This window comes from Mus caroli, chromosome 2, assembly GCF_900094665.2.
Source record: "Mus caroli chromosome 2, CAROLI_EIJ_v1.1, whole genome shotgun sequence".
Classification (NCBI taxonomy): Eukaryota; Metazoa; Chordata; class Mammalia; order Rodentia; family Muridae; genus Mus; species Mus caroli.
Genome location: NC_034571.1, coordinates 20,979,194 through 20,998,381, shown reverse-complemented (window position 1 = coordinate 20,998,381; position 19,188 = coordinate 20,979,194). Strand labels below are relative to the sequence as shown.

General features: G+C 50.4%; 2 protein-coding genes across 11 annotated transcripts in view; one reads left to right on the top strand and one right to left on the bottom strand.

Moving 5' to 3' along the window:
* The first annotated feature begins 5,675 nt into the window (after positions 1–5,675).
* Noxa1 (NADPH oxidase activator 1) lies at positions 5,676–14,790 on the top strand. The gene is made up of 12 exons (XM_021181370.2): positions 5,676–5,852; positions 7,953–8,035; positions 8,748–8,856; positions 9,943–10,077; positions 10,292–10,399; positions 11,348–11,395; positions 13,318–13,387; positions 13,490–13,578; positions 13,739–13,893; positions 14,214–14,328; positions 14,428–14,542; positions 14,660–14,790. Exons 1-12 carry the CDS (start codon positions 5,676–5,678, stop codon positions 14,788–14,790), a joined length of 1,335 nt encoding a protein of 444 aa, XP_021037029.1.
* The window catches only part of Entpd8 (ectonucleoside triphosphate diphosphohydrolase 8), a 13,881-nt gene continuing 2,325 nt past the window's right edge, over positions 7,633–19,188 (bottom strand). For 6 of the 10 annotated variants that reach the window (XM_029473713.1, XM_021181336.2, XM_029473712.1 and 3 more), the window contains 9 exons: positions 18,558–18,699; positions 18,355–18,472; positions 17,432–17,582; positions 17,131–17,290; positions 16,777–17,013; positions 16,423–16,686; positions 16,137–16,286; positions 15,649–15,783; positions 14,798–15,547 (listed from right to left, as the gene is read on the bottom strand). In XM_029473713.1, the coding sequence (XP_029329573.1) occupies positions 15,356–15,547; positions 15,649–15,783; positions 16,137–16,286; positions 16,423–16,686; positions 16,777–17,013; positions 17,131–17,290; positions 17,432–17,582; positions 18,355–18,472; positions 18,558–18,683 (1,533 nt within the window). In that variant the 5' untranslated portion in view covers positions 18,684–18,699 and the 3' untranslated portion in view covers positions 14,798–15,355. Of the gene's footprint in view, positions 10,757–14,797; positions 15,548–15,648; positions 15,784–16,136; positions 16,287–16,422; positions 16,687–16,776; positions 17,014–17,130; positions 17,291–17,431; positions 17,583–18,354; positions 18,473–18,557; positions 18,700–19,188 lie in introns of those variants that run through there. The other 4 variants (XM_029473714.1, XM_021181356.1, XR_003835805.1 and 1 more) reach the window with 3 other exon arrangements.

Genomic DNA, 19,188 nt, shown 5'->3' with positions numbered 1-19,188 from the left:
TTGCCCAGCAACCATGGTTTCCAGACTCCTGACAGTATACTGTTTATGTCTTGTGATGGAAGGAATAGAAGCCTCAACAAGAAGGTTATTATGGACACAGCTCCCTCTACATAAAATAGTATGTGCTTCACTTCACCTTGCTATTGGTTGTCCCTAGACCATTCCCAAAAGGAGTTTTCTCTGACCCACTATGAAGCAGCTACAACTCCTGGAAAATGATAAATTTAACTCAGCAAGGTGGCTTTTTCCTATGCCAGCAGCCATGGGGCTCTGTAACTTGTCTTCCACCTCACCTATCAGAGTCCTGGGTTCCCTCAATGGGATCTGTTGCTCACAGACAAATCTCCATGCCCATATGTGGATGCTAGGCAGAAGTATCAAGCAAGTTTGGCACTAGAGCACACACACCAATGGTTCCAGTTCTCAAAAGGCCAAGGTAGGAGGAATTTAAGATTAGCCTCTATCACATTTCCCTGCAAAAAAAAAAAAAACTCTTGCAAAAACTAAACTGAAAAGCCTGGGACCAAGTCATCAGGAACAGAGCACCAAGTGGGCTGTGAAGATGACCTAGAGGAAGATACACTGATATTCTTCTTACTCAGCTTCCCAGCAGTCTCCACTGACCCTTCCCAAGCTGCATGCTCCATTCTGGCATCAAAGCCACTGCCTAAGATGTTTGATGAATATTCAAGTTTGATGAATATTAATGAACAAACAAGTGAAGAAACAAATGAACTAATCCAGGCAGCAAGGAGGTAACCAGGGTGACAGCTCATGCCCACAGACACTTCCTGCTGCTTCCCTGCACCGATACACTCTCCTCAGCTCCCATCCCCTCACCTCTGCACAAGGAAGACCATTCCACAAACACAGCAGAGGGAGTTCAGTGATTTCCCTAGTTAATGTGTTCAGGAACGCTGATATGTCCTTGTACAGCCAGACACACTAGTGTGTGTTCCTGTAAGTCAGATACCTTGGTGTGTGTCCCTGTACAGCCAGTCTGTACCTATGAATGGAAAGAAGATAGATATAGGAGTCCCCAAAAGCTTGTGGGCCAGATAGCCTGGCGTATGAGGTAGCAAGCCAGGTGACAGAAGATGGTTAACAGGTGTCCTCTGAGCTCCACATTTGTCCTCTATACTTACACATGAATGTGCACATTGAAAATTCGTATGCACACACAAGATTTAAAAAAAACCCAGCAGAGAGCTACAGACTTTTTTTTCAATCGGGTAGTAGCAGGGCTAGGTAAAGGGGAACCTAATCAGGTATGGTTAGACTTCCAGAGATGGCCAAGGCTATCCTGAACTTCCCTCAGGATCCCCTCAGTGATCATGTTAGACATATGGGAAGTGGGATGTAGCCTCTGATCTCTCAAGGGCTGGAGGATTCTAAAGTTACCCTAGAAAACTCACTGCTAGTTGTACAGCCCCATAGAAGTAGCATACAGTCTTTCTATGCTAAGGCCACAGATAGCCACTAGAAACTGGTCTCTGGGCCCCTCTGCTGGCCAAGTCCAGTCTCTTCCCAGTCACTCTCCATCAGCAGGACAGCACTGTTCTTAGATCAGCTGGCTGAAAGTTACTGTCTCCCCACACCCACCCCACCCCCGAGCACCTTCCTGCTTGCACACCCAGGAACTCTCTGCACCAGGCAGGCCCTGCCCTCAGCCGCCACTGTGATAGCATACAACAGAGCATGGGAACCACCCAGGGCCCAGTTCATCTGTTTGTCCTAAGTGGAGCACCGGGTCCACTAAGAACAGTGCCCTTCCCAGTCTCTCTGCTGCTTCTCTTTCTCACTTCCAGCCCACCTTGGGCTGGCTCTGTCTGGAAGAAGCATAAGGCTCCAGGGAACACTGGTAGGTCAAGGTGAGTTCCTCCTGTCCTCTTTCTGGGTCTGGCATGGGAAATGACCGTGGGGTGAGGGATGGGAGACTCCTGGCTCAGAGTCTAGAGCACTGGCTTTGAATGGGTTCCCAGTTCCCTCTGTATTCTGACTTGCTGGTTCCAACTTGGATCTGGTCCCAGGTAGGTTCCAAGGTAGGTCTCCAGGTCCCTCGGGCCCTAGCTGAGGGTTACACGTGGCTCTGGACTTGCCACATAGCCTGGGAGACAAGGGGAGGGAAGAGATGCACAGTGGGGCAGAGCTGGTACCTGGAGCCTACTAGGAACAGAACACAGTAGCCCTCAGATGCCAGAGACACTAGGGCAGCCAGGACAAAGGAGGGATTGAGAAGACTGGATGGCATACCTGGGCCTCTGCAGCCAGGCTGGCTCAGGCCTCCTCTGTAAACACCACTACTTACTCACAACCCCTCACCCTGAGTCTGCACACATCTCAGAAATGTCCCAAAGTTTATCAGCGTAACTCATGTACAAAAAAGCTTGCCTTCTGCACAGTTCAACTAAAGGACATCTCATTATCTGCCAGAGATCACCCCACACTTCCTCCTCTCCTCTATGAATTTGCTTGTTCTGGATATTTTCCACAAACAGGATCATAGAATATCTGTGTTTTTACAAGTGGCATGTCTCTTCAAAGTATACCCAGTAATGTACTGAATGTATCAGTAATCAGACATCTGGCTTGGTCTCCCCCCCTCCTTTTGCTATTATAAATAGTGTCACTTGGAACACTTGTATATATGTTTTGTTTGCTTCCTTTTACATTTTTATTTATTTATTTAAGACAGTGCCTTGCTATCTAGTTGAGGCAAGCCAGTCGATTCACTATCCTGCATCAACCAGTGCCAAGAATATATCCAGCTACTCTGCCAGCTTTGTGTGGATACATTTCTATTTATCTGAGGAACCACTAGACTATCTTTCACTATGATGGTGGTATCATCTTGGGTTTCCATTTGCAGTACACAGATTCTACTTCCCGACAGCTTCACCCACATTTGTCTGGCCCTCCGTGGAAAGTGGGGGACACCTGTGCTCCCGGGACAGCATTGGCTCATGTACACAAAGGAGAATCCTCGGGTACCCTTCTATTGCTCGCCCCACCTCCCCTCTAGATCCTGCAAGACCAGAGGAGGAGAGGGTAAATGACCCCATGCCCTGTTCACCTTCTTGAGTGACCTGTCCTAAAAGGAAATTGAGGCTTGGCCCTCAGACATGAGCTTTTCAAGCTGGTATAGAAGTTCCCTTGGCCCCTTCAGCAAACATGGAGATAAGCGCCTGTACAGCACCCAACTTCTATAATCCACCCTCCTTTAAGAATCATCAGTGAATTTGAAATCATTCCCAGAGGATGTCCTGCCACTCAGATGCCAGTCACACAAGGGCTATGGACCTACATGGAGCCAAAAGCATGTGTCTGTCCAACTGGCGTACCTCTGGACCGCACACCATGACTGGAACTTAACAGGGTTCCTGTCTACTTAAACATAAGCTACCTGGCCATTATGATGATCCATGCAAACCAATGTACGGAGAGCACATCATATATGCTCAGGGGAAAGTCACTGTGGCTGACACTTGGGGTTCATCAGAGAACAGGAGGAATTCCTTGTAGAACTTGGGACCATGTTCTACACCATGCAACATAAGAAAATGGGCTGTCTTGGTTAGTTTTCTATAGCTGTACAGACACCATGACCAAGGAAACTTAGAGAAGAAAAAATTGATCTGGGGCTTACAGTTCTAAGAGTGAGTCCATGTCCATCAGGGCAGGAGCATGGTGGCAGGTAGGCAGATGTGGCACTACAGTTGTAGCTGAGAGTGTATGTCTTGATCTACAAGCATGAAACAGGGAGCAAGACAGCTAATTGGGAATGGTGTGGGCTTTTTGAAACCTCAAAGTCCAATCCCCACGGACACACTCCCGCCACTAAGGAAATACCTCCCGGCCCTTCCCAAACATTTCTACCAACTGGGAACCAAGCATTCAAACATATGAGAATATGGGGGTCATTTTCATTCAAACCACCATATGGGCTATGGAACATTCTAGAAAGAATCCTGACCTATGGAAAAGAAAATGGGCAGATGGGGCTGGGAAGGCAGGGATAGAATTTAGGCTGGGCTTCCAGGAAGGGGCAGTGAGTAGCAAGAGGGAGAGGAGCCAAACAAGGGAAAGTGACCAGCCAGCACGGAGACAATACAAGATCTGGGTATGGGGGCAGAATGGATGCATTAGGACTTAAAGAAGGCAGGTTAGCAACATCCACGCACTCCAGGCAGCAGTTTAGGGAAACTCAGCCCATAGAGAAATGCCAGGGGACACAGCCCCTGGGAACTCAGGATGACAAGCGCTGCTGAGCACCAACTGTACCAACGGTTTGCTGACACTATGAGATCTCATTCAGCTCTCATAAAAGCCTTGGTAGGACAGAATTGATCGTTGCCATTTTACACGTATGGAGGAATGAAAAGTTAGCTGTCCTGGGTCACACAAGGAGAACCAGCTGTGACTCTGAGTACAGGGGATCAACAACCAGGCAAGGAAGGGTAATGAACCTACGATACAACTGAGCCTAGCTACTTGGATTGGGTGTTGTGGTGTTTAATTTCATGAGTCAACCCTGCCAAGCCATGGTGCCCCAAATGTCAGGGAGAAAATTTCAGTAGAGATTAACGTTGGTATCAGCAGCTTTGGGGAAGGCATATGTCTCCCATACTGTGGATGGGCCTTATTCGAGCAAGATTATGAAGGTGGACATCAACTTCCGGGTGTCCTGCAGAGTCTACATTGGGCTGCCCCACCTGTCTATACAAGACACAATCCCTGTCCAACCGCTAGTTTTTCTGGATAGCTGTGATCCACCTGGAGAGCAGTGTAGAAGACTCAGTCCCAATGGCCACACTCGCAAGGGAGAGTAACAGCCAGGCTAGCGCCCACTAGTGGAGAAAGCCCTCGCGGGCTGCCCCACCACGGACTGATACACCTGATTCCGAGGCCCCAATCCGGCTTCTAAGGCCTAGCCACATGGCATCCAGTCCGGCCCAGCTTGTTGCTCCGGAGTCTCCAAGCTCAGCCGGTCACTTCCGAAGAAGCGGGGCCGGAGGTCGAGCTCTACCCGCCTTTAGATTGTTTCTCCTTTAGGCCGCCCACCTGGCCTGACCACGCTGACCTCTGAGCAGGCAGCTCTTCAATGCACCGTCCATACTGACCCCGGAACCTTGGCCCGGCCGTGCAGCACTTTCCCTGGGGTTTCCCCAAACACTTTGCAGTTTTGCATAATAGACGTCGGGGGCCCACTGAAGTTCTGAACTTGCCAGGAAAAAGATGGTTTGGGCTTGGCTTGAGTAAGGGGCGTGGTCACACCTGCTTCCTTGCTAGAACTAAGAGGTGGAGAAGGCGTGTCCATATGGAGATAACCGTGGTTTCATTGGTGTTGAGCTAAGCCAGGGAGTGGACAGATAGGCCTGACGAATGCAGGGGTGTGGCTATGTGATCATAGACCCTCTCCTCAGTGCTAGGGACTTGGTTAAATAGTTCTAGGCGGGGCGTGAGAGAGGGGCCTAAGCCTTGGGCCATCTACTCAGTTTCAAGGACCGACTGTCACAACTCCAGTTGTCTTGCTACCAGCTGCTTCTCATTGCTGTCCCGGTCCCCTTGGCCCTGGCTTACGGCCTCCCAGCTTCTGTGGGGCTCCCTCCTCCTGTCCCACGCGCTCCAGCTAGAATCTCTAACTTCCTTCGCCACAAAGCAGGAGTCCCCGCTCCATGAGCTCTCTAGGGGATCAGATACGGGACTGGCACCGGGGCGTGCTGGCTGTGGCACGCGAAGACTGGGACTCTGCGCTGTGCTTCTTCTCAGATGTCCAAGAGCCGCTGGCTAGGATGTACTTTAACAGGGGCTGCGTGCATCTGATGGCAGGGGATCCCGAGGCTGCGCTGCGGGTAAGCACCCCAGGACTGGATAACAGATTCCCCCTCTCACATCCCTGGTGGAGGCTTTAGGGGAATGCAGATGAAGATGTGACTGCGAACATAAAACCTTATCTTCCAATGGGCACCCTGGAAAAAGACGCTCTTATAGTCAACATAGAAGGGGAGGAAAGAGACTGTTCAACTAATGTCCTCTCTTCGTGACTGCCTGAGGCAGGTTGGAGCTTTGTGGTTAGAGGACCCCTCTTTTTGTTGAGACCAGAATGGGAAGCAGGGCACCGTCAGTCTCCATAGCCATATAAGCCAAATGCGGCCACTGTACCAGATCTGACCTGCCCAGGCTCGGGTGCTCAGGACTGAGGAAGGAGCATACCCGAAGGCAGGCTGGTGGCTGGGTCAGAGCAGTCAGGGGCTCTGCACTTCCTCTGAAAGTGTGCGTTTCAGCAGATGCTTGTGATGGGATGGTGGCACACAGTCTGTCATTCCGGTCCTGAGTGAGCACTCACATGAATCTCCACCTGCTTCTCAAAGCAGACCTACTCAGGGGAGCACACTGTAGAGTGAGCATCAGGGCATCCCCCCTTCATGTTCACCATTCCTGGGTGTGGGATAGAAGCCCTCAGCACTCTGCCTACAACGCAGACCTACCTGGACACCACATATGGGAAGCAAAGACATCCAAGGCCAAGGGTGAGAGCAGAACCCTGCGCTGTGTGGAGATGGTCTCTTTTTTATTTCTTTCTGGAAGTCTTAATTATTTATTTATTTACATGTGTGTATAAATCAGGAGGAAACTTGTGGGAGTCAGTTTTCTCTTTCCCACGTGGAACCTAGAGATCAAACTCAGGTCATTAGGCATGATGGCAAGTGTCCTTACCCACTGAGCCATCTTGCCAGCTCTCTTCTATTACTTCTTACATATTTATCTGTACCTATTGTTTCTTCATTAAAAGGGTTTTGTTTGAGCCACACATGGTGATGCCTGCCTTTAATCCCTCTGGAGACAGAGGTAGGCTGGTCTTTGAGTTTGAAGCCAACAGAGGCAAACAGGTCTCTGAGTTTGAGGCTAGCCTAGTCTACAAAGTGAGTTCCAGGAAAGTTCCAGTTCCAGGGCTACACAGAGAAATTGAGTCTTAAAAAGAGAAATTCAGTCTTAAAAACCAAAACCAAACCAAACCAAAAAACAAAAAGGTTATTGTTCAGGAAAGGGAATGTAATGGTCTGTTACCGGCTGGTTCAACAGTGAATAAGCCCCACGCTCCCCTCCTCACACTGTAACTAAAGAGGAGTTTGAAATGCTCTACCATAAGAAGAAGAAGAGTCACTGCCTTGAGTCAATAAAACTTACTTGTGTACAAGCACAGGCATACTGGCTAGACCCGGAAATGTTGAGAAGTGGGTGGTATAACTGACTGCGATAAGGAAATCTAAGTGTACAGGTCTCACGAGGTTGCACTTGAACTTGTCGGTGTGAAGCTGTAGTGTTGGATGAATCTGTGAGCAGCCATGCCATTTCCTGGACATGGGAAAGCTTCAAAGTCAGGCCCAGCTCACAGTCAGCCCTCGCCTGGCCAGGCAAGGTGGTAGGAAACCACAGCAGGTGCCTGTGCACAGAAGACTTCTGCGTTCTGATTCTAATCCACACCTTATGTGCCGTTTTGTGTGATCTACCAAAGGAGATTTAAAAACAGTTATTAATGGATTTTATGTATGTGAGTTCTTCCATTATAGATGGTTGTGAAACACCAGGAGCTTGCTGGGAATTGAACTCAGGACCTCTGGGAGAGCAGCCCTCTCTAGCTCCTGCAAAGAGATTTTTAAAAGTCCAAAATTTACACAGTTCTGTCTCCCAGAGATGACTTTTATTGATATTGGGGGGCGTTTTCTTCTAGCTCTGTGCTCCTTGTGGACAAATTGGGTTTCTATGCCATGGGGGTGTGCCCTGAGTCTGATGTGAGGTGCTTGGGGGCAGCTGAGAAATCTATGCAGTAACACACTCTCCAGGCTTTAACTGGACAGTGGCCCTCGCTGTTGATACATTTCCATGTGTGTTTGTGGCTTTGGGTTCCTCGGTTACTGAGTTTAGTGTTCCACACACATTTTTGTCCCTAGGCATTTGACCAAGCAGTGACTAAGGACACCTGCATGGCTGTTGGCTTCCTCCAGCGGGGAGTGGCCAATTTCCAGCTGCAGAGGTGAGAACACAGCAGTATCCCCTGTTCCTTATTGGATGGTTTTTTGTCTCTGCAAACCCATGCTTGCTCCTAGATCCCCTCCAGCCTCAATGAGAATGCTCTGGTTAGCCTGGGGCCCCCATACATGGCTCTTGTCCCTGTCAAAATTTATAGTACTTTCTCAACATCACTGGCTCTCTCCCTATGTCTGTAGTGGTAAGGTCACTGTATTTATAGCCAATTTGCAAATGTGAAAACCAGGGCTTATCCCAAGATACACATGGCTACCCAGCTTCCAAGAGGAGGAAGGGAGGAGAGATAATCAGGATTACAGGCCCCAATGCCAAGGAAGGGTGACTGGGGAAAGTGGAATATCTGGTAAGGGACAGAGATTTCATCCACAGTTTGAAGTTCAGAGATTAGTGAAGGCCTCGTAAGATTAGGGCCTGAGGGGCAGGAAAGAAATGACCAGAACAGTTAGAAGGGGTTTGGGGATATAGGCATGGTCCCCTGTCAGGTGCAGAGAGCAGATGTTCAAGTGGCCAAGCAGAATTAGACAGTCAACTTCAGTTAAGCACACTCCTCTGGACTTGAGTACCCAGGAAGGTGACTGCTATTGCCTCCAGGTCTCCCAGAGCTGACACAGAGAGAAGGATGGGTGGAGTATCCCAAAACACCCTTCAGAGGTTCAGCAACTCCTTTGTAGCTACTGAGAGACCCCTGATGCCCACAGGTTCCAGGAGGCTGTGTCTGACTTCCAGTTGGCCCTGGCACAGCTGAGGGACAATGCTGTCATTGACTACACACAACTGGGTCTGAACTTCAAATTGCAAGCCTGGGAGGTAAGTGAGCATTGGCTTGTGCAGAGGTCACATGCCAAGCAGTGTCACTGGGCTTAGAGGTGTTCTCTGTGAGTCTTGGGTTTAATGAAAGGTCTAAGGCTCTGCCATGGCCCTGATTTGCAATAAGGGTCCTATAATGTAGTCTGAGGTCCTGACTGGAGTCCTAGGGTGAAGTCTGGAGTCTGCCAGGGCTTGTCACCTTTATGTTGGTGTTGCTGTCATGGTCCGCCATGCAGAATGAGGCGTTCTGTCCAGCCAAAGACTTTTGGAGCCCTGAAATCCAGGGCTCCAAAAGCAGATAAAAACAGAACATACTTGAAGATCATGACAAGGTGACAGACAGTTTAGGGGGAAAGGGGTTGGCTCAGCAGTGCCTACAGCTGAGCCAGGGAAACAGTTGGAACACAGCAGGTAGGAAGAGTAGGGAGGTGCCTCTCCTTGTAGCAAAGCTAAGTTTGCTATGTGCTTACATCTCCAGGATGAAGGAAGAGTGGGGTCACAGCATTGTGTGAGTTTATCTGCATGTCACAGAGGGTTTAAGATAGCCTTACCTCAGTCCTCTTTGCCCATGAGAATGTTGTGTTCCATTGTATGTCGGGTCCTGATTGTCCCTGCATTGTCAATGGGAGCCCTTAAACATACTCTAGACTCAGAGGTATGGGGTCAGTTAAAGGTGGTGGCATGGTGTAGAAATTGGGAGGGTGTCAGATAAGGGGAGACTTTGTGAGCCACTGTGTGAGAGTTGGGAGTCTAACCCAAGTCTTGGGAAAAGCAGCAAGTATTCTTAACCACTGAGCCATCTCTCCAACTGCCTCCTCATCCCCCATAAGGAAGACACTTTAAAAGGGAAATCTGCTTCAAACAGAAAAGTCCAAAGCAAAACATGGCCCCTCCAGTACTAAACAGATAAGGGGCATGAGAACTTGGTGCCTGACAACTGAGCCAGTCAGGCAGCAGGTGGCCTTGTCCCTACCTGTAGCATCAGATGAACATACAGAAGAACCTTCAGCTACTGTAACTGGGGAGCTCATATGAGGACCACCTGGGGGTCCTGGCCCCTGCAGTCATGTCCATCCTTGTTCCTAGGTCCTATACAACATGGCATCGGCACAGTGCCAGGCAGGGCTCTGGACCAAGGCTGCCAATACTCTAGTGGAGGCAATCCCCAAATGGCCAGAAGGGGCTCAAGACATCCTGGACATTGCCATGGACAAAGTGCAGGTGAGTAGGGCAGGTAACAGCCAGATTGGTATGGGGTCAGGTTCTCCAGCTTACTCCTTCAAGACTAACTCCAGGACATGGAGAGAGGTGGGTAGCCTGGGTGCCTCATACTTCCTGTATCATCACGTATGAATGGAGCCCAGGCAGCCCCTTCTGTGTCAAGGCTCAGGGCTCTTGCAACTGTGGCTAACCCAGTTTACATGTTCCATCTCAGAAACAGGTACCCCTACAGCTATGGCAAGTACCCAAGGGTGAGGTCTTCCAGCCTCCCAGGCGATACCTAAAACATCTGGAGCCCATGGATTTCCTTGGCAAGGCTAAGGTAAAACGCTAGGGTATTTTCCAGCTCAGGGACTCAGCAGCCAAAATGTAGCCTATGTCAAGCTAATGGTGTGGCTGGCCCCTGCACTGGACATCTAGTATGTTTATGAGGACAGTTAGGTATAGTCTAGGCCATTTGAAAGTCAGAAGGTAGAAAGTGGGCCCAAGGCTCCTAGGGCTGGGGTGAGCATTCATTCACACGAGGCTGTAGACTGAAGGCAGAACTTACCAGAAGTCAGCTTCAAAGGAGGGCTCAGGTCTTTTGATGGGAATCCCTGATGGTGCTCTCCCTCACCCTCTACTCTTCTCCCAGATGTTGCCAGTGTCTGCATCTTCACATGTGTCTGTTTCCATACCTCTGCCATAGACAGCAAAGATGCCAGAAGTGGATGGCCAGCCTGGGCCATATCATGTCCCCTAAACCACAAGCTATGGCAGAGTATCCCACCTCCAAATATAAGAGGAACTCAGGAAAACAGTTACTAGCAGTGTCACAAAGAAGGGTCCTCTTGGCATTGCAGTGATGACCCCTGGGCTGGCCACACACCTGTGGTCACTAGTGCTGGGTCTGCCAACACTGTGTGACCATGAGCAGCCACCTGAGGTGCACACTGCTTGTGAACCCTCCCTGATGCAAACTCAGTACAGGTGGAGAGGAAATTGTATTTGTGCATCTATCAGAGTCCACTTAGCACAGCAGAAGACTGTTATAAGAAACAAAAATATTTAACAAGTTATAATAATATTAAGTTGATATTATTAGCACAATTGTTTCTCTTGGTCACACCTTTGGGCTGCTTTGTTTTGTTTTAGCCGCAGTGGTTCAGCAGTCTTGAGCTAGGTGTAGCCCACACCCCGCAGCATAAAGCCATAGAGGTGCCGGGAATTGGGGACCTGGGGGAGCAGATCCAGTGGGGCCCTAATCCAGCTGTGTTCCTGCCCCCACTAGGTGGTGGCTTCTGTCATTCCTGATGACCAGAACGTCCAGCCTCAGCAGGTAGGTGTGTAGGCAGCAAGCAGATCCAGGCCTAACTTTGTCTGGTTTTACAGAAAACAAGATTTAGGTTGGATGGGCTTGAGCCCCACGGTGGAAAAGCCTTAAGAATAAGAGTACATCTCCTCCTGTAACCTGAAACCTAAACCTTCAAAGAGTTGGCACCCACAACATCCTACTCTCCCTGAGACATCCAGACTGGAATGACTGACCACTCTCATTTATTCACCTAAGCTGAGAGAACAGGCAGCTTCCTCAACAACCGGGCCATAGATGTGGTGAGGCAGTCATACCAGGGGATGGAGCTAGTAGGGCCTACTCACTGGCATACATTTAAACCCACCACAGGGACCAGATGGTGGCTGTTAACAACAGATTAGAGCCTCTGTTGGATGTGTGGTGATCAGATCACTTGATAGTCTGAGGAAAAATAGGTCGGAAGGACCAAACAATGTCTTCCTTCCTGGCCATTGCAAGCCTTCCAAGCCCTTGTGAAGAGGAGTTAGGCAGGAACCCTTGCTTCCCTGGAGCAGGCCCATGAGCCAGTGGTGAGCACTTGAAGAAAGCTTGACACGAGCTTATTGCAGGACACAGGACAGTCAGTTCCATGTGATCCAGTCTTTAGTTCATTATAATCCAACAGTGCAATGTCCTTTTGAACAATTATATCCCAAATCCCCAGGACTTAAACTTGCATCTGCCAGCTCCTGTCCTGAACTGTAAACTTCATAAGGGTCACACAGTGAATTTCCATAGTGTCTCTTTAAGACCATTTCACAAGCCACATCCATGAGTGTCCCACAAAGGGTAGAGGTCCTCACCTCCTCTCCAACTCAGGGCACCCTAGGCTGGGCACCTCCTAAGACTCTGTCCTGGACCTCTCAGGGTTAGTGGGGAAGCCAGCATTGAGATTTGGGGATTGATAGGAGACCTAGGAAGTAGACTGACTCTCCACTGATGCAGGGCAATCTGTAGACTCCAGGCCTATGGGGACTCAATCCTATCCCAAGGCATGGCTATGGTGTGGGCCTACCATGAATTTACTCCCAGAGAAGTTTGGATAATGACTTCCTGCTAACTGCTGGCTGAACTCCCAGAGTATATCTTTAAACATTGACTGTGCTAGGACAGAGCCCAGGGAGTTTCTTCCTTGAGTCCAGACCCACCATCTCAAGACTCTTGTACTCTAGGTCCACCCTCAAGCAACACACACACACATACAATTGTTTATGCAAACCCAACAAAGGCAAAAACCCACCAGGGAACATCTAGGAAACACTACCAGACAACACCAGCAAGGCCAGCATACAATGGAAATGCATCCTTTAACAAGAGCACTCAAGGATGCAGAACTCAACAACTAGAGAGTAGCCAGGTTACCAACTCAAGTGCGAGCTGAAGACTTCATTGGAAGGGAAAGGATAGGAAGGCTACAGTCACATTTATTCTACTTGATTCATGGCACAGAATAGATCTATGTAGATATAATACAAGAGCTCACACTTGGAGCAAAACCCTCTTGAATGTCAAGGCTGAAGTGTGAGTTGCAAACTTCTGAAGAAAAGGTTGACTCTATTGAAACTTGGCCAAGTGTCTTACCTGGACTATACTTTACCCTTACCTACAAAATGCTCGTGTAACCTCTTCACATAGAGTAGGCTCTCAACATCCAGCTAAACATGCTTTTCAGTAGAAGAGTGTAGCCCCTATCACACCTGAAGGAAACTTGGCAATGTAAATAGTAAAAGCCCTGGTATGTGTTCAAATTGTGCATAAATAACTTTTAAACAATTTATACACAAATAGTTTTGTATAATGTAAGACGTAACAAAACCAACTAAACAAAATGTGTTACCATGGCTGCAGCTGGCATGTGTGAGGACCCACACTTGTGAGGTCCCTTTGACCACTGTCTACCTTTGCAGAGGTCCCAGGCGGAGCATGCTGGCCACCAGCCGTCCTCATCCACGTGTAAGAGGGTCCCGAGCACTACGGGTAGGAGGAGCCTCTTCAGGAGAGCTGGGGCGTGGGCACTTGTCCCTTAAGGAAAGTTTGGGGTAGGGGCCAGCTACTTCAAAGTGTCTCCTTTATGAAAAGGTGGTCACACGAGCCCTGGCCTATATGACAGTTTGCTGGCATCCGGAAGGCCTGGTCCAGGCCCCTCTGAAGTCTCCTCAGGATCTGAGGTAAGAGCTATCCTGCTCTCCAGTCCCTTCTCATCAGCCACTTGAAGCAAGGAAGGCCATACCTCAGATTCTCTTTGACCTTTCAGCCCAGCCTCTATTCTGATTCCTTGGCTCCAAGAACCTGCCTTCAAAGGCTAAGCAGCCCTGTTTTTGTCCTCAGGGAGCAGCTACAAAGGACCCTGAATCCTTGGTGACTGTCACTGTGCAGTGCCACTTTACTGTGCCCCTGAAGGTCCCAAGAGGAACTGGCCTGTCCAGTTTTCAGACACTACTAGCTCAAGCCCTCCTTCACCAGACGCAGACAGGGCAGCTCAGGTAAGTCAGAAAGCTGTGAGCATGAGGACTCTAAGCTACGGTACAACAGGATGGATCTGAGCTATGAGGAAGTGAGGGCTCTTCTGAACTGAAGAGAAAGACTTCTGTTGTTGTTTTGCTCTGAAGTCGTCATTTTTTCAGGCCCAGGACAGGATCAAAGCTAAGGCTTCCTTAGCTCTAGGCCTAAGAATCTAGGCAGCCACTGGAAGTAAAGGCCAGGCACAGTGGAGAGCCACAGAAGTTAATTTCCTTTAGGGAAAGACCAGGTACTAGGTACTCCCCCTACATACTGTAGCTCACCCTCAGGACTTCCTGTGCAGTTACAAAGCCCCAGGAGAGGAGAGATCCTGGATTCCCATCTCCACGGAGGAGTCCCTGCAGAGTATATGGAGGAATGTGCCCGTGGGCCCAAGAGGGTTGCAGCTCCAGTGCCGGGTGAGCCAAGGGGAGAGACCACGATGCCTGCTGTGGGCAGCCCAGACAGTTGGAAAGGAAGCCCCTCTGCTGCTCCTGAAGCCTACCCTTCTGTTACAGGGGGCCTGGGGCCGGCCAGTCCTCTACCAAGTAGTAGCTCAGTACAACTATCACGCCCAAAGGCCGGAGGATTTGGACTTCCACCAAGGGGACACGGTGGATGTTCTGTGTGAAGGTAAAAGGCTGCCCTTTCCTGCCCGACACTACTGGCTTGCCCAGGCCCAGCGGGACTCTGCTCTCTAGGGCTCAGTCTTTGTTGTAAGCATATACAGCACCCAACATGTCTCCACAGTGGACGAAGCATGGCTGGAGGGACACCGAGATGGCTGCGTTGGCATTTTCCCTAAGTGCTTTGTGATCCCGGCTGGCGCCTATGTGGAAGCCATGCTTGTACCGGGACCCCAGCCAGGAGACCAGAACTAGCAATAAATACCATGACCAAACCAGCTTTAATTAAACAAGCAAACAAAAATGATCCCCTCATTCCCAACTTGATCTATATTCTGGGATTGATGATAAAGAGAATCCAACCACAGGCTCTTGTGTGAGGAAGCTGGGCTGGCCCCAGAGCTGGACTCTGACTGTCTGGTGTAGTCTGATATAGTGAGGAAGCAGGGAGTCTCTGCTGGGCTGGCCACAGCCTTCTGAGGTGGCACTATTCCAACAGCTGCCTCTCCTGTTTCTATCCCATGGACAACATCAGTCCCCATAGCCAGTGCTATCCTGAGGGCATAAAGGAGTCAATACTATCAACAATTGGCCCTCCTGGCCCGATGGATGGACTGGAGTCCTTAAAGGTCAGGGGTTCACGAGGGCAGGCATCTAGGATCTGCTCAGAAGGTCCTGTGTGCCAAAGGCCTTCTTTCCTAAGAGCAGTTGATGGTGGATCACAAGGTTGACAGCACAAACAGCTGTGTTGTCACTGTTGACTCTCAACACTTCTGCTTTAGATATTGTTGACTGTGATCTACTTCAGCTTGGTTTCTACCTAGTCCTGGGTCCAGAAGATCTGGATGGCAGCTGCCCCAAGAATGGCCACAAGGGTCAGCACTGCGAATACTACTCCAGCCGTCCAGATGCTATAGCTCTGAGCCCGCCAGTGTGTCGGTGCCTCAGCTGGAATCATGCCTGTCAGGTTCAGCATGAAGCCCAGTGTCCAGCCAATGTCTGTGTCACCTGCCTGTGAGACACATGGCTCTTCAGGGCTGCTGGGTGGCTTGTCCTGGGCCCTATCCCATTCTCACCCTGATCCAGACATGCCTAGATGCTTAGGGCAGTCACCTGCTTCTGGAACTGGATGTTGGGCCAGGTCTCCTCACTGAATTTGTAGCCCTCCAGCAGCAATACGAGGATGTACAGACCCGAGGCACAGTAGTCCCGTAACCAGCGCTCCTGCCCAGGATAGCTGACTTCCACCTTGGGTTCCAGAAACTGATTAGTAAATGAGGTTCCATGACCTTGGGGCACCGCCCCCAGCTATGGTGGGACCTCCATCCATCCAGTCTCCATACATCGGGAGACTGTTAAGTGTTTCAGAAAGCCCTTCTGCAAATCCCTGTGGAAATCACCCTCCAGCTAGGTGGCCAACCTCATAACAACCAGAGGCTGATAACATCGGTGCCCTGGGCCTTTTCCTCCCCACTTCTGCTTCCTAAAGGGAACTTTATCACAAATCTCTGTCCAAGAAAACCCCACAAGACCCCAGAGGCCCGGCCTGCCCAAGGTATGGTATGGAGACGGGGCTAGGGTAGGTATCCAAGGTCACCCACCAGTTTCCAGGGTTTCTGACAGAACTTCCAGACAGTGTCGTTGACAGTGTTCAGTGGTTGCCTGGACGTGAGGTTCAGGAAATGGAAGGTGTAGTAAAAGTTGGAAAAGGCCTGGAGGAGTAGAGAAGGCTGTGCAAGCCTGAGGGAGGCCTGCGGTATGACACTCAGTCAGGTGTCCCCATAGGCACTGGAGTCCCTAAGAGCCAGCCAGGGCACCTCCTGTTCAACTTGTCCTTAGGGCCTCTGGGGCTCCAGAAAGAAGGCAGGATTTGGAAGCCATGCTTACATAGAACTGGCCATGCACAGGAGGCTGGTAGACGCCATTGAAAGCACAGTCCTCCTGGCCCTTACAGCTGGAGAAGTTGAAGAGACTTCGGAGAGCTACCACACAGTTCCCAGGGTTGCCTGTCCCTTCAACTGTGAGGTTCTGGGTGTGGTTCAGGAAATCTGTAGTGTGGATGCAGGGTGAGTCATACAAGGAACTCAGTGACAGTGTGGCCTGGTAGCCACTGTGGTAGCATGGGTGTCTGACCGGGGCCACCTGGCTGCTCTGCAGAGAGAGGAAAAGGCATCAGCTCTAAGCTCTGATCCACCCCTCCACTCTACCCATACCATCCCACCTCTCTACCCTTTCACATACCAACCTGTCCTGTGCCAGCTTAGCCAGGAGCCTGCTCAGGATCTGGTCCCGCCCAAAGCAGAGGTAGCTGTGAGTGTAGACACTGTAGTTGGCACCGTACAGGCGGAAGGTAACCTGGGTGCTCTGGTCCAGGATGGGTCCCTGAGGCACGAAGCTGATCTGCGTGGAGGCTCCACCAAGGTCCAGAGCACCAACGAGCATCCCCTCTTCAGGCAGGATCCACTGTCCAGAGGAATACTGACCACAGATGAAGTGCTTAGATCTCTAGGCAGCCACACTGGCCCCAGCGTAGGCCAGCCACCCACAGGCACTGGCCTGTCAGACCAACCCTTTACCCTTAGGCTACCCCTGCACCTTCAGGAGCATTCCCAGGACATAGTTGATGGTGATCCAGCCAAAGGCACCTTCATCCTGCCCAGGCAAGATCTTAGCACCCCAAAAATCCACAGGAGACTTGCTTAGTGTCTGGGAGACTGCAGCTAGGATGTCTCTTGCCTGAGAGCTGTTCTTCTGGCTGGGCAGAAAGGACCGTGAGCAGAGGAAAGCCTCGTCCCAACCTTTGGTTCCTCACCCCAATCTCTACTGCAGTTAGTTCAACTCAGGGTGCCTGGCTTTTGTGAGTGACCCTAACAGATGCAGCCTGTTACTGTGTCACCTGAGCAGCCTCATTCCTGCTGTGGACCCCAAGAATGTGGGCGTCTGTGGATGCTGGGCCTGTGGGATCAACGCCAGCGCCTCCTCCAGGCAGCTCTTCAGGCTTTCCCCAGCCTGTGTCGGGTCAGAGGTATAGGAAGAGATTCCAGGTCCTGAAACACAGTGGCCTAGGGAAAGGCTCCAAATCTAAAGGTTGAGATTGAATGGCAGCCACCAGAGATGTTTGAAACCTGTGAATGTGACCTTTGTTGGAAGAAGAATATTTCCAAAATCAATTAAGATTTTTGAATGGGGCATGACAGTGCTCAGGAGGTTGAGGCAGGGGATTGAGGGTTCAGGGTCAATCTGGGATACACAGCAAGACCCTGTCTAAAATAACAAAGGAGACCTATAGATAAAGCTAGTTTGGTTGCATAGTGGACCCCAAGTCTATTGACGACAGTTCTTAGAGGGAAAGGTAGGAAACCCTGAGCTTTTCCCACTTTGGGGTTTCTGGAGAGTGTGGCTCTGCCATCCTTGGACTCAGGCTTTTGGTCTCTAGAATTGAAAAGAGCCCCAGGAAATGAACCTGGTGGCCACTGTCATCAGTGCAGTGTAGACCTAGTGGGAAGCTCCAGGATGCCAGAGAGGGTCCTGGCTAGAGGGCAGATGTGGGACTGGATGAAGGAATGTTAGCCCCAGTCCCTGGGGGGAGGTACAGGGTCTGAGATCTCTGTGTGAACTCTCATCAGAGCCAGCCCAAGGGTGTGATCCTGTGTCTTATTTCAGTGCTCTAAGGCCTTTTCTTTTAGGTGGATGTGCCTTCCTGAAAACTAGAAATGTCACTCCCGTTTGTCACCAAGTGGTCTCTCCCACTGGGATTCCTGCTATTATCTGGGATTCCAAGCCAGGCAGCAGTGGCCTGCCACATAACTGTCCACTGACCTTCTATCTGGCAAGTCATGGCCTGGCTGACCACTCCTGTGTCCTTCTCCTTGTTTGCTGGCCACTGGTACACAAACAGGGATGTGTGGGAGGAGCCGGCATCAAACACAATCCCAAACTAGGGATAATATGGAACCAGAAAGGTGTTGAGGCCAACATCCTGGTCACCCAGCCCAACATCCTCGTTAGGTCCCTGAGCAAACCTTGGTGTCTGCAGGCAAGAGAACATTGGTTGCCTTCACCAGGATGAGGACGAGCATGGTGAGGCCAGAGGCTGCTGCAACTCCCAACAGAGCCATGAAGATCCGTTCCTTCCAGGAGAGTCCCATTGTGAGAGGGTCTGAGCTGCAAGGGTGAAGTGGACAGCAGTGGACACTCAGACTCCTGCTGTTCTAACTCCAGCCTTCTAGAGGAAGGGCCTTAACACATCCCAACCTTCCTCAGATGTCAAATCTGGGACTCAGATATCCTCCTAGGTTAGATCAGTAGCCAGGACAGCCACAAACAAACAAACAAACAAAATGGCCAAGAACAGTTTCCAAAGTCCTATTGGGCAAGCCTAGTATTGTCACAGAGCCTGGGGGCCAGTACAGAGGGTACAGCCCAGTGGAGCCAAGACGGACATTTCTGGTGCCACTATCAAGGGCTAATGGAGCCCCATCTAGACCCCCTATGTAGGCCTCACCCTTCCTCTCCCTCTGGACTCTTGCTCTCTTGATTCCCCATCAAGAGTTCCAGCTCGGGGGCTGGTGAGATGGCTCAGTGGGTAAGAGCACCCGACTGCTCTTCCGAAGGTCCAGAGTTCAAATCCCAGCAACCACATGGTGGCTCACA